Source organism: Melospiza melodia, chromosome 24 (genome assembly GCF_035770615.1).
Source record: "Melospiza melodia melodia isolate bMelMel2 chromosome 24, bMelMel2.pri, whole genome shotgun sequence".
In the NCBI taxonomy this organism is placed as follows: domain Eukaryota; kingdom Metazoa; phylum Chordata; class Aves; order Passeriformes; family Passerellidae; genus Melospiza; species Melospiza melodia.
Genome location: NC_086217.1, coordinates 9,990,474 through 10,004,683, shown reverse-complemented (window position 1 = coordinate 10,004,683; position 14,210 = coordinate 9,990,474). Strand labels below are relative to the sequence as shown.

At 43.9% G+C, this 14,210-nt stretch overlaps 2 protein-coding genes across 8 annotated transcripts in view; both read right to left on the bottom strand.

Moving 5' to 3' along the window:
• The window catches only part of CEP112 (centrosomal protein 112), a 164,234-nt gene extending 163,085 nt beyond the window's left edge, over positions 1-1,149 (bottom strand). For 5 of the 6 annotated variants that reach the window (XM_063175709.1, XM_063175712.1, XM_063175714.1 and 2 more), the window contains exons 1-2: positions 799-933; positions 282-402 (exon numbers count right to left, since the gene is read on the bottom strand). In XM_063175709.1, the coding sequence (XP_063031779.1) occupies positions 282-381 (100 nt within the window). In that variant the 5' untranslated portion in view covers positions 382-402; positions 799-933. Of the gene's footprint in view, positions 1-281; positions 403-798; positions 934-1,073 lie in introns of those variants that run through there. The other variant, XM_063175710.1, reaches the window with a different exon arrangement.
• Positions 1,150-5,486: 4,337 nt separating this feature from the next.
• Positions 5,487-13,952, bottom strand: APOH (apolipoprotein H). Of its 2 annotated transcripts, XM_063175568.1 has the most exons (8): positions 13,795-13,952; positions 12,245-12,421; positions 11,021-11,117; positions 9,626-9,702; positions 8,833-9,021; positions 8,043-8,222; positions 6,748-6,945; positions 5,487-5,914 (listed from the first exon to the last, which is right to left on the bottom strand). In XM_063175568.1, the coding sequence occupies exons 1-8, from the start codon at positions 13,856-13,858 to the stop codon at positions 5,844-5,846; spliced, it is 1,053 nt and encodes a 350-aa protein (XP_063031638.1). In that variant the 5' UTR covers positions 13,859-13,952; the 3' UTR covers positions 5,487-5,843. The 2 variants fall into 2 exon arrangements, with proteins under 2 accessions (XP_063031638.1, XP_063031639.1); XM_063175569.1 differs by lacking the exon at positions 12,245-12,421 and having other exon boundaries at positions 13,795-13,951.
• Positions 13,953-14,210: the final 258 nt, after the last annotated feature.

Here is a 14,210-nt window from a genome sequence, read left to right as displayed (position 1 = left end):
GCCCTTTTAAAGCTTTTAGTTTCTACTGAACTAGGTTTTGAAAGATAGATGTTAATGTATTTATGCAAAAGCACATTTACATCATGAAAACAAGACAGATAAGGTCAAACAATTGCAGTAGGTACCTAAAACATCTGACTTTAAAAGTTGTGCAAACCCTCATCAAAACTGTACCTTGAAATGTCAGAGATTAAGCACCTGGGTAAATTAATTACACATAATAATTGTCAGTCCCTAGGGCTTTGTTATTAGTGTTTAAATGCACATTTTACCATCTGTACCTGAACTATTCTGCAGGTTAAGGACATAGGGTTTCATGGCCACAATACAGCGATCTAATTCCGCATCCAGTCTTTCCTTTATTTCATCTTCACTGCTCATGTTGAATGCACACAAATTAACCTGCAAAATTAATGTCATTGACGTAGAAAAGATCAAATTCTGTTTTACATCAGTCTCTCTTCCTCTTAGGCCACACAAAGATGCGCTTGGAACAATACAGAAAGTGAAACTAGATGTGTTATATTCAAACAAACACAAACCTAAGACAGATTCTTTGTAAATAACAGGTTCTCAGTGTAATCTACAAGAATGTGCTTGTTTAGATTTGAAACTGAACAGCCAACCACACAATAAATATGTTCATTACACCCAATTTGTATAAAACACCTCAAGGCGTTTGTGTGATACCGCATTCCTAACTTGGTATTCCTTAGAATTAGAGGTTTGGAATTTTTTGTTTTTTTTAAAGAAGAGCGGGGAGGAAGGAGGGGAAACATCAAGTAGAGCGATAGTTACAAGTAGCAGAAGCAAGAAGCTGTCAGGGCAGTTCTTCGGGAACTCTCCGCTCCCGCGCCGCTCGTTCCCCGGCGGAGCGGGGCCTTTCCTGGCGCATCCAGCACCGAACGCGTTCCGTGCCGGCGGAGCCGCGCACCGGGCCCGCCCCGGGGCCCTTCCCGGCGCTCAGCCCCGGCCCCCGGCCGTGCTCCGGCCGTGCCCCGGCCCGGGGCGCTCTCCAGTGTCCCCGGCTGCCCTCCCTGCCCCGCCGGGCCCCGCGGGCCCTGCCCCGTTACCTCGGGGGGCTGCGGGTCGCGGCCACGGCGGGGGGAGGCGGCGGCGGCGGCGGCCGAACGTTCAAACCGGCCCCGCTCCCGGCGGCCCCGGCCCCGGCCCCGCGCGTTTCCGTTTCCGCGGTGACCGGGGCTGGCCCGGCCCGGCCCGGGCGGCCTCGGGCGGGGGATGGAGGCGGCGAGCGCAGCCCGCGGGGGCTGGGGAGTTGTTCGTCCCCAGGAACGGGGAAAGCTCTCGGGGCTGAGGAGTGCGAGGAAGGTGCTGGTGGGGCACCGCGGAAAGGCAATCACGGCTCTGAGAGGCGCTGGGCTCTCCTCTGGTGACCGGGGACAGCAGCCAGGGCACGGCTGGAGCTGTGCCAAGGGAGGGTTAGGTTGGATTTTAAGTGGTTCTTCCCCCAGAGGGTGCTGGCGCTGCCCAGGCTCCCCAGGGAATGGATACGGGCACGGCCCCGAGGCTGCCGGAGCTCCAGGAGCGTTTGGACAGCGCTGCCAGGGATGCCCGGGGTGGGGTTGTTGCGGTGCTTGTGCAGGGACAGGAGATGGACTCGGTCTTTCCCGCTCAGGATATTCTGTGTTTATTTCATTCTGTGACTCCTGCCCCAAGTGATGAATGTCCCCACAGCCCAGCAGTGCGGTCACGGCTACACACAGTGCTTTCCCCCAGATTCCCTTCGTGGATAGTTATGGATCCGCTCAGACACGCACGGAAAACGCCTCAGGAGTCCCAGGAGAGCCTCGGGGAGCTGCGGGGCAGAAACGGGAGATGGCAGAATCCCAGAATCGCACAAGGTTGGAAGAGACCTTCAAGACACCCAGCCCCAACACCTCAACTAAACCACTGCAACGAGTGCCACATCAAGCTTTTCTTAAACACATCCAGGGATGGTGACTCCACCGCCTTCCTGGGCAGCCATTCCAGAACTTTATCATCTTTCCATGAAAAAAATGCCGAGTGCAGTTCTGCACCTGGGTTTGGCCGCTCCCAGCTCAATGACCAGGTTCTTTGTGGTGTGGTATTTTATTCCTGCTGGCTGGATATTGGCTGTTTCTATTCTTGTATCTTCATTATGATCAACACTTGGGGGGAAAAAAAATGTTTCTATTTAGAGCTTAGTGAGAAATATTTGCCACCCTGAAGTTAAAGGTCAATAAATCAGAAGTAGCTTTTGAGCCTCTGAGCAGTGGGGGGTGGGTGCCAGAAATATGAGTGGATAAAATGAGAATGAAATTTCAGGAGAAGGTTCAATAATTACAGAGCCAATTTTATTCACAGTTTCTGAGTAAAATCTGTTCAAGTATATTCTTGTAGATAATAGAGCGATTTTGAGCTCACTTTAAAACATTAAATATGCTCCATATTGCTGATGGTTTCTGGGTTGTCCTGTCCCAAGGACGGAGAACATGAGGGGGTGTTGTGGAATAGAAGAATTTCAAAGCACATGCCTGACACTTCTGCACAAAAAACATAAGTTGTACTTGTTTTGTTAGAAAGTTAGAAAACCATCAATTAATCCAAAAGAATTAGAGAAATCTTTCAGCTGTTCAGTCTCTTCCTGAGAGAATGAAGTGATTGTGTGTATGTACAATCCCAAATAAACCCTCTGACCTCTTTGATTTGTGCATTTCTCTTTCCCCAAAATCTGTCATGGGCTTTGCTCTGTTGTAGCATCTAAAGCGCTTTTATCTCGAACAAACAAACTCTTCAACACTTCTGAGTTTGATTCAGATGCACATAGAGATCAAACAAGAAACCCTTGCATGTACAGGAGGAAATTGGCTGTTTTCTTTGATTTCTGAGCTAATCTTCAGCAGGAATGATTCTGTGTTAGGGCTCATTGGGTGATAGATGTGACAGCTACACTGGGGCCTGCTCAGAGTGCCTTAAACCCATATTTGCACAGAAGCAGTGCAAAAATCACTGATGGAGTATTTCAACCATGGTACAATCTCAAGAGTACATTACAAGGATGATTTATTATCTTGAAATTTCATATTTAAAATAGTTGTCATTTGATGTATATTGGAACATGGGACGCTTCTCATCTGTGTTAAATCCATGGTAGATCCTTGCAGCCGAGCAGGGCTGCACATTGCCTTCAGATTTGAGTGTATCTCTGTCAAACTCATCACAAAGTACTTTGAAAACCTGAATTTGCTGGAACATGATCATAAATCAATGACTGGAACTACTACTCCAAGGGAAGTTTCCTGAGGGAGTAGATCCAGTTTCTGGGTCTGCTTCCCAAGGCAGAGCAGGGTGGCCACAGAGGTTGGAGCCTACCTGAAGTGATTTGACAATTGCAAAACTTCTGTCCAAAAAAACAGAAAGAAAACCACAAGACTGAGGAAATTACTGAGGTCTTATCTCCATCCAAAGCTGCAGCCTGGACATGAGGAGCACTGATTTGCCCTGACCCTCCTGAGGAAATCACTGTAGACACACTGATACAGAACACAAAGATATCTCAACCAGAATACAGAACAAATTCCCAATTTGAATTGTAAAAATACGGTCATTTAAGCAAAACATATTCAATACTTTTTTTTTTCCCCTCACATTTTAGCATGTTCTCTTATCTCTTTAACTGTCTCAGCAGGTTGCCACAAGTAACATGAACACAGCTTAAGGCATTTTTTCAAACATCTCAAAAATACAGAAAAAAAAAAAAGAAGGCAGGTCTCACTGCCTCATACCAGCTTCTGGAACACTTCGAGTTGCAAGACATTATTTTTCAGCCCTTCTGAGCAAATCTTTCATGTCTGGAAAGTTGTGATTCACAAACACCTCACTACTTCAAAGAGTTAACAGGTCACAGATTTTTTTTTTCTCCCTCTTCTTGCTTCAGGAGAGTAGATAATAAATTCAGCATGTGAACACTGGCTCCTAAGGGTGATCCTTTCAAGTATTCCAGTGCTTCACATCCAGTGAGGAAGCAGGGCCAGCTGATTTGTTCAGTCATTATTCTGCTGTATGGGTAAGTAGAACTGGGAAAATTTCCTTAGAAAAACCTCATTTTTCCTGGGGCAGCTGTTTTTTGTGCAAAACGCAAGGCATTCCAGGGGCAAGCTGCATTTGGGTGGCAGTGAACGCTGAGTTTGCTCATGCCAACTTCACAGGGTTTGCTGTGACACACGAGTTAATATTAAACTGTGTTTGGTATCTCAGCAATTGTCCTGAACATCCTGATCCCAGAGATGGATCCACACCACATTTGCACTGGATTTCCAAATTCATTGGCTCCTTCCAGCTGAGCTATGCATGTGTTAGAAGGACTTACGGGTACCTTGGCCTGCAAACTTCATTTGAGGATCCCACCTAAATGTGTTCAACCAAAATATGGCACACACTGCACCAATATTCAGTTGCCAGCATGAATTTGTCTGTCTCTGCATAAAAAAATAAATTATTGCTGAGTACAAAGTACTAAATACTTAATAATAGCTGCTTCAATCTCTCCTTAAAAATACGAAGCATAAGGATGAATTACATCAGTCATGCTATTAAAATATTCATATGCAGCCTTACCAAAAAAAAAAAAAAAAAAAAAAAGAAAAATTATAATTAGAATATGTTTAGAGTTCTTTAATGGTAGCTCTACCATCTTACAAGTAGCTTGATCGTAATGTTAAATGGTCCTTTTAAATGTTCTGCAGTGGATTATTACTTACTGTGGAGCTCATGCTTTTTGTCAAAGAAAAGGCTTTTAAACTGCAGAGGGAACCCTGTATGACTCATGACAATTTATTGTAAGTGTACCACAAATATTTCTGTATCACTTTCTAGTATGTTGAAATTATAATTACTTTTTCTGAATGAAAATACAGACATAAGCACAAAACTTGCCAGACTGGATCATACCAGTAAGCTGCACGTATCATAAATCAAATTAAAAATACAGTTTACTTCAGAGCTACTTAATGATCAGAGATCAGAACTGTTGCTCAATGGTGTACAGTTCTCTAAAAAAAAAAAAAACAACAATAAAAAACCCCAAAACTGAAGCAATTATGTTGTGTAATATTGAAACAGAGGTAAAGATTAACAGTGGTTTAAAACAGTTGCAGGTGAAGTTAGATTCTCTAAAACGTAAATAGTCTTACTAACTGAAGCAATTTCTTTTAAGCAATATTAAAAAACACTTTATCTGATGCTGTTGATGTTTAAATGATGGTTGGATTCTTGGCTTCTAAACTCATTTGGAAATCTCAGTCTTTCTACTTACGTAAATTCTGGAAAATCCTAGGCTCATGGCCTCTGTCTATCTATAATTAAAGGTCCACTCCCTGTCACAGGGGAGTGGTAATGGAATCAGAACCCAGTAATTACTAATGATTAAGGGCTCTTGCTATAAATCAGTCTAGAGCTAAAGGATCTGGTTGATAATTAGGTAATATTAAATAAGAACACACTAGTGGCTGAAAATCACTTTATTGTAAAGCAACTGTTATTGAGGAGGTCATTTACAGCTGCATAAATGTTGGAAATATGGAGAGAAGCACTAGTGCAGGGATTTGGAAGAAGGCAGAGACAGGAGAGTGGAAGTTAATGGCTGAAATGATGTGTTGTAGCTTGTGGAAGAGACTGGAGGGGATGGTGGGAGGGAAGAAAGCATTCACAGATTCCAGAGTTCACCTGGAAATTTACACTTACAGGACCTGAGTTACATTTACATGACCCAAATTACACTCACAGGACCTAAGTTTTCCTCTTGTATATGGAATGTTCTGTCTCAGTAAGGCAGAAATTTAGTACTGGGTTATTTCTCTGCTTCAGGCTTCATCTTCACAGGCTTTCATCTCTGAGGGGTCTTTCTTCACCAGAGTTGAGAAAAAGCCACGTTCTGTTGGAGACAAGTGAAGAACTTGGGTTAATTTCTTACAACATGTGACAGCTGAATACAACAGCGAGGTGAGCAGTCAATCTTTGCATCATAGTGAAACTGTTGGAAGAAATGCACTTTTATTTTCTATCTTAATAAAGCTGAGCTACATACATCAGAAGCCAACTGTGAGGAGAGATGTTTTCATCATGGACAGGCTGTGCCTTTCCTTTGCTTAGAAATGAAACTAAAAGTTACAAGGAAAATCCTATGCAAGGAATATTGACAAAACAAGTGTGAAACATTTCCTCTGGCTAGCAAAGTTGGTAATGTCTGTTTATTTATTCTAAAAGCCTGAGTGCCTGTGAAGCTTTTCCTCCAGCATCAACTCCTCCCCACAGCTCTCAGCTGCTTTTCAACCCTCCTGGTCCAAAGTGTTTTCCTGATCAGCACAAAGTGGGAATAATCCACCAGAATAAGAGGGAATATGTCAGGTTCTCAAACCTGCAGTAGTGTTGAGGCTATTTGTCACTAAAGAAGGTGCTGATCCAAGGATTTGGGAAATCCCAGAATACTTCACATATGGCCTTTTCTTTGGGCTAGCAACATCTTTAAGTAACATTTTCTAGAACAGGACAGGAATTAAAGCAGGGCTCTGACACAACCAAAGGAAAATCCTTGCTGAGCATTCTCTCCTCAGGCCATTTTCTTCCAGAATGCCCAATAACTCAAACACCCAGGAATTCAAATAGCCACTCAAGTAGGGCTTGAGGATGAATTATGACATTGTCCCCCACATGAAGCAGTTGTAATTCCCCCACCAGGAGCTGGTTTGTGGGCAGCCTGGCTCATACCTTTAAAGCAGGCAGGGAGGGTGAAGTTGCCATCCACGCATGCCGCATCCACAGTGTAGGCACAGGATTTTTCCTTGTTCTTGCAGAAGAAGGAGACAGTTTCCCCGTGCAGAATGCCATCCTTCAGGTCGTTCTGAACTCTCTTCTTCTCTCCATTGTACAATACTACAGCTTTCTTAACTGGTATTTTACATGGTGCTGGAAAAAAATCCAGTTATAAGGAACAGGTTTGGAAAGGGAGTAGATCAGATCCCAGCAGAATTCTGTGTATGTGACATTTGGGAATGAAAAATGTGTCTCACATACGGACAGAACTTCTGCTGGTATTAAAATGCTGAAGGAATTCAGACCCTGAAGCATAGGGTCAAAAGTTTCCAGTGAAAATCCAGCCTCAGTGTAATTTCTAATGACATGAAATAGGAAGAGGAAAGGAAATGCTCAGACAGAATAAAGTTACATGGCTGATTATTGAAGTCGATCCAGATACATCAATGTCATACAACATTCAGTGTTGGGAGAGAAATTATCAGGCCCTTGCAATTCCTTTTTTTGGCTTCCTTTCGAGCTCTTGCACAAAGGAGTGACTGTTGGAATTCAGGACATGCCTCTGGCTGTCCTGGATTGCCCAAACCCCTGCCAGGGTGCTCAGAGACCCTGGCACAGAGCCCGAGACTCCTGTGACTTTGATAATGACCCATGAAAAAAAATACAACCTTATATGAGGATCTGCAAGCCACAAAAGCCTAAGTAGAATAATAGTTTGTCACGGGGTGAAAAATAGATTTTTTGGGGTTTTTAGAATGGGGGTTCAGGAGTCAAGATGGAGGAATCTGGGTGTGTCCAGCCTTTCTCCTTCTTCTTCTTGGCTTCCATCTCCTGCTGTGATGTTGGCACTTTTGGATTGGTTCAGAGTAGAAGCTCACTTTCTAACATGGGTGATAGGTATTGGGAAGTTATGGTAAATAATATACATATATATAATATACGTAGTTTTTAGTATAAAAAGATAACACACAGTGTGCCTCGGTCTGACCTGCTGAACAGACCTCAGCAGGCCAGAGGAAGAATTTTATAGATAAGAAACAATAAACAACCTTGAGAATGAGAACTGAAGAGTTCTGAGAATAGAAGAGTTCTCCTTCTTCGACTGCCAGGCTGGAAAAAGAGACTTTCCAACCCATCTCGGGGTCACTGTGAGCAGCAGAAGTCCCGAGAAGTGACAGCTCCGCAGGCAGAGCAGGGGTCAGGTGGAGGAGCTCGGTTTGTTCCCTGTTTCTGGGGATGGGGGTGCTCACCTCTGCAGACTGGCTTTGTGGACCAGTTCCCGGTGCTCTCGCAGCGGGAGCGTTTGGGTCCCTCCATGACGAAGCCGGGCTGGCAGCCGAAGCTGACGCTCTCGTTGTAGTGGTAGGTTCTGCGCACCGCGAACTCTATAAACCCGTTCTCTATTCCTATCGGAGTGGGGCAGGTGACAGCTGGGGGACAAACCCAAACACAAAGCTTTAGCGGTGCCACAGGTCAAAAATACAACTACAAACCTGAAAAATGCACAAAAAGTTTCACAGTGGGTCATTGCAGTGTCTTTCACAGGAAGCACAGCCAGGGGAAAGACAGCTTCAAAACCACAACAAGTAAATAAACATTACTTGTTTTAAATACACATCCATTGCAATCTGCGGTTATAACATGACTTAAACGTGGTGTAATTTAGCTAAAAGCAGGGAAGTTTTTAGGACTGAGGGTAAGGTTGGCTGTTTCTCAGGTGAATCTGAGCACTTAGAATCCAATGTTGGCTGCACACTGGAGGCCAGGCTCAGGTTGCCCACTGTGCACCATGTTTAGCAGGGTTTGTTTATATAACCTTTACACCTGCACCAAATGTTTTGTCAATCCCATGTTATGTGCCATGGGTTAGCAATCTCCTTGATCCACAAGCCTCAATGATTGCAGAATTCAGCTGCAGAGGAATTGTGCTGTATGTTTGTAATTACAGTTATAAAAAAAAAAAAATAAATTACAATTTTGTTGTTCATTTAGTTTTGTATCTGCAATTCTCAGGGATATGGGTAAAAGTGAGTTACTCACCCTTGCACACTGGAATGCTGCTCCAGGTGCCATTGGCCATGCAGGTGGCTGTCTCATTCCCAATCAGGGCAAGAGGAGGGACACATTCAAACTGGATCGTGTCCAGGAAATGAGAGACATTTCCAGGATGTAGGCGACGGAAAGAGATGACCCCAAATTCTGAGAGCGAGGGAGGTGCACAAGTCACAGCTACCAAAGAACAGAATTCAGAAAATTCAGAAAAAGGTTTAAAGCGTTCAGAAAAAAAAAAAAAAGCATTCAGAAAATTAAATCTTAACAATCAAATAATTGTGGAATCAGAGGAGCAACGTTCTTATGACTAAATGAACCCACATGGAATCACAGCTGGCAAAATATAATTTAAGTTGAAAGTGTCAGAGGGGCCTCAGAGTATGGAATTCATGATTTTTGCTGGATTTTTCAGCTAATATTACTGCTTTTCAGTCAAGTGTTTTTGCAGGATAGGTTATGGCAAAACCCTGCATAAGTACAAAGGCGTGACAATATCCTCTTTTTATACACAGGGAGGAGGAATTTGAGTGGATAAGCATCTTACCTCCAGCTGTAAATAGCATCCCTGATCCCGACCTTTTGTTCAGACCTTTCAACTGTATTTCTCTAAAACCCACACACAGAAAACCAAATATGCAGCATTCTGCTTGATTTTTCCCAACCAGCTTTTGCACAGCACTAAAGGAGACTTCTGAATAAGAGTATATATAATTCTGAGCAATGCAAAGGAATATTTCTGGAATAAGAATAAGGATATTTATTTTTTTATTGAAACACATACGTTGACACTGGGGAAAAGTTCCAGTCCACTTTCCATCTGCCATGCACTGGCTCGTTCTTGACCCAACAAGGTTGTAGCTGGAAACAAACAGACCAGGTTATCAGAGCAGGGGGATCAATCAAAGATCTGCCATTTCTCATAAACAGAATGAAGAATCCAGCTCTGAAATCCTTCTCTAGTTTAACAGTTCCTGATCTCAAAGGAAGTTTAGAATCAGATCTGAAAAACTGATAATATCCAAATATTGCAAAGACCCAGGCAGAAAGCTTGGTACAACAAGATGTTTTGTTGTTTCAACTTTATATTGTTTTACATATTAATTTCTACAACTGATTAATGCTATGGATGGATGTAAACAGCAAATATTGATCTGTGATTGCTCGTGCAAATGGTATGGTTTCCTGGGAGGAGTTCCCAGTTAATTATGGCAATTAGGACCAAATATTGGAAAGAATTCATTGCTCTTAAGAACTAAAGTAATTGAGGTGCATTGTTATATTTTAATCCCAGACATTTCAATTTCCATATGCACATTACACACTTTTCTCCTGTCCTATTCACACAAATAGCATCTACTCTGAGTTTTAAAGAAATACTCATAATGAGTCTGGCATTTCAATATCACACAGCTGAAAACCAGTAAATTAGAATTAACAAAACCAAATCAAGTCCCATTACTACACTTGGTGTCGCAGTTGAATTTATTTATTCCTTATCTTGCTGCTTTTTTACAGAAGGAGGTTGTTGAGGCTGTTGACACTTTTCAGTGAGCTCTAGGCTGTGTCTCACCTGTCCCCTTCCAGGTAAGCCCATTTGATTTGCCATTAATTTCCCAAGGACAATTAAATACATGCTGCTATCAAATGCTCCCCTACATTTACCATAACTACTTTTTAAATTCATCCTTTTTCCTAAAGCTAATGAATATCCCTGAGAAAAAGTGAATTTACTGAAGGTAAGTTAAGATTACCTCATGTTTTCATTTACTGAGCTTGGAAAGGCATAGAAACACAATTTCCAGTCCTCAGAGCCCAACAGCATAACTTTGATGGAGATTATCTACTCTCTGCTGTAGGATTCCATCTCATGATGTAATAAGAGGATTTGAAAAGCAGGGGAAAGCAGTCCAGAATAAATTTTTTGCATAAAATCTCTGCTATTTTGGTGGTTTCTGTATTTGTAAGACTTTTCTTTGGAGTAGCAAAGCTCCATAATGTTATAGCCAAGACTGAACAGAGGTAGATCACCAGACAAGCTTTTTTTTTAATGATTTCTGAAATGTAGATGAGATTTATCTGCAGTTTTCAATGTTCTCTGTCTTACAGTATGGCAGTGGGTGATACTACAATGTGATTTACGCTGTTTATTTAGCAGCATGAGGAAGGGAACACTTACCCTGGATCACATGAAAAAGTTACAGTGCTCTGGTACTGAAACTCTTCAAAATCCATTTTCCCATTCTGCAGGGGTGGAGGAGGGGGGCATCTCTTTGCTGTTTATTAAATATTAAAAAAGGATCATGTTATTTCATGAGGCATGACATAATAATAATTGCATTATAGTGGGAACAGGTAGATCATAAAAGTTCATCCTGGTGTCTTTCACATTTCTCCACTCCCATGTACTACATTCCACAAGTCTGGCTGTTCTACATTTCTATCAAAATACAAGTTTTTGGGATTAAATATTTTAAACACTCGATTGCCTGAGGAATGTAAGTTGTCTGCAATGAAATGATGGGAATGCATCTGAGGATGCAATAAATGCAGGGGTTATGAAGCAGCACATGTTGTTAGAGAATGAGCACTGCAGGGGTGGGGTGGATGAAGGTTCCTCCTGTCCTGCTCCAGTCTCCATCCCCATCTGTGTATGTGACATTTGGGAATGAAAAATGTGTCCTTCATATGGACAGAACTTCTGCTGGTATTAAAATGCTGAAGAAACTCAGACCCTGAAGCGTTGGGTCAAAAGTTTCCAGTGAAAATCCAGCCCTGTGATAGTGGTCACAGGGGTTCTTGGATGAGGGAAGAGACGTGGATTTGACTCCCTATTTCAGAAGGCTTGATTTATTATGTTATGATATGTACGTATTACATTATAACTATACTAAAAAGAATAGAAAGAAAGGTTTCCTCTCAGAAGGCGAGCTAAGAATAGAATGGAAAAGAATGATAACAAAGGCAGCTGGCTCGGACAGAGAGTGAGAGCCAGCTCTGCCATGACAGGTCACTAAATCCAAACATCCTCATGAGACCAATCACGGATCCACCTGTTGCATCCCACAGCAGCAGATAACCATTGTTTGCATTTTGTTTCTGAGGCCTCAGCTCCTCAGAAAGAAAAAAAAACCCTAAGCAAGGATTTTTAGTGAAAGGATGTCTGCAACACAGCCCTAGTGTAATTTCTGTTACACTGAGAGCTGGGGCTGAAGGGCAGGGGTGGGACACAGATGGGAAGCTCCTTTCCATCACCTCCCCTCTTCCACACACTGCTGTCCTCCAACAAGAGAGGGAAGAACCCGTGGAGAGAGACCTGCTGAAATCCATCCAGTTCCTCCTGTGGATGACGAAATGCCCTTTCAGGTCCGTGCCCACAGGGGCAGGAGGTGCTGGTACTCACGGAGGCAGAGCAGGGTGTTGAAGGCCCACTTGCCCGTCGGCAGGCACGTGTACTTCCTCTGCCCGCTGTTGGGCATGAACCCCGGCCGGCAGGTGTACTCCACTTCCTCACCCACTTCATACACCTTTTTGTCTACATTGAGGGTGGCAAACAACACTTCTGGTGGCCTGGGACACACTGGAGGAAAGGAATTCACAAGAGGTTTTGTTTACAAGTTGGAGAGAGGTCAGGCGTGGTCAGGATCTGCTGCAGGTTCTCCAGTTAGCAAACTGGAGTTGTTTTGATTTCCCAGTTTGAAGCAGAGGATTCTCTATTGTAATGAGTTATAGAATCTCCCTGCCCTGAGCTTTTTTCTTCCTGAGGCAGCTGATGGCTGCCATAAGTATTAGCCAGAAAAAAATGTGGTGTTCTTCTTCTCCTCAGCAGCCCTACCAATGGTCCCAGTTAGATTTGGTATCACTGTTTAAACTAAAATTTACTTTTCCTCCAAAATATTTATTTATGAAGGTGGTGCACAAATTGAGTCAAGCTGCACCAAGGGAAATACAGGTTAGATATCAGGAAAAAGGTTTTTACAGAAAGAGTGATAAAGTTCTGGAATGTTCTGCCCGGGGAGGTGGTGCAGTCCCCATCCCTGGGTGTGTTTGACAAAGCCTGGATGGGCACTGGGGCCCAGGGCTTGGGTGAGGGGCTGGGACTGGGCTGGACTCGATGACCTTGAAGGTCTCTTCCAAGCTGGTATTTCTGTGATTCTGTGGATTTAATTACAGTAAATTGCCTTGGACAAAACAGGGTGAGAATGACTTAGAAGCAAAGAAATGCCTTTCATTTTTAATCCAAATCCGTTTGGAGGGAGTCAGCCTGAAATCAGGTATTTCTTCTTACAATTAAATTCCTTTTTTCCCCCAACTTTTCTGTTCACTGGGGTAGACCCTCTGTTCCATGAGCCAGCTCTGCTCTGCAAACAGCTCTAGCACGGTGACAGCAGGAACAGCTCATCAGCCAGAGGGTGAGAACAGCAGGGAACAGCGAGGGAGGAACGGAGGGTGCAGCCTGAGCTCCTGCTGAGGACATGGAGAGAGGCTCCTGCTGCCATCCAGGGGACAGCACAGAGGGACAGGGAGCTCAGCACGGAGAAATAAATGGCAAACACAGGGAAGGGAGAGGAGACAGTGCTCAGAGCTCTGGGTGTGGGGGACAGGAGGAGAAAAGCAAAGCAGGAGCTGTGCGGGCATGGAGGGGTGAGCAGGGATGGAGCAGGTTAATTCCTGGCACACACTGTTCCCCCTGGCACCCAGGCAGCTGGGTCCCACAACGTCTGTCTGAATTTCTTGTGCTTTCTCTCATTTGATGCTTTTGCACACAGCCACTCACCACAGGAAGAGACAGAGGGAAGAACAGAAAGCGAAAAGAGAAGAAAACCTCTCAGGGAAAAGCCCTGTTCAAAACACTTGACCAGGATTTTCAGAGGCTTTAAAATCCCGTTGTTTTCTCCAGTTTCCCCCATTCCCACCCCAGGATGGGCTGTCCAGGAGGTGGAAGGCACTCACCTTTGGTCGCCAGAGCGCAGTGGCTCAGAGCCACCAGGCACCCGAGCAGTGCCAGGGGATGCATCCTGCCAGTCCCCGACGTCCCGAGTGCCCCCAGGCCGCGGCTCTGCCCTTAAAAACCCGCAAAAGGATGGTTACATATTAACTCCTTGTGTTTATTCCCGTCCCAGTAAACAGAAGATAAAAGCTTCCTTGTGTCTCTGCTAATAAAGGCTGAAACAAGCGTCACATGTTGCTCTGGGGGCATAATGCAGGGATTCAGATGGCAATTTCTGCTCCTCTCTGGCTGTTTCTGCAGAGCATCTCCTGCTGGGACCCATGGTGATGGGGAAAACAGTATTCTCAGCATCTGTAGAGGATGAGGATATTCGGAATGCAAAATTGGGTTGAATAATAGAACTGTCACTCCGAGGCTC

Excerpts from the sequence above, each read along its gene's own strand:
- APOH (XM_063175568.1), bottom strand. The coding sequence starts at position 13,858 with ATGCATCCCCTGGCACTGCTCGGGTGCCTGGTGGCTCTGAGCCACTGC. Across the intron at positions 11,118-12,244 it reads CAACACCCTGCTCTGCCTCC|CAAAGAGATGCCCCCCTCCT; the intron begins GTGAGTACCAGC and ends TTTAATAAACAG. Across the intron at positions 5,915-6,747 it reads CCTCCCTGCCTGCTTTAAAG|AACGTGGCTTTTTCTCAACT; the intron begins GTATGAGCCAGG and ends TGTCTCCAACAG.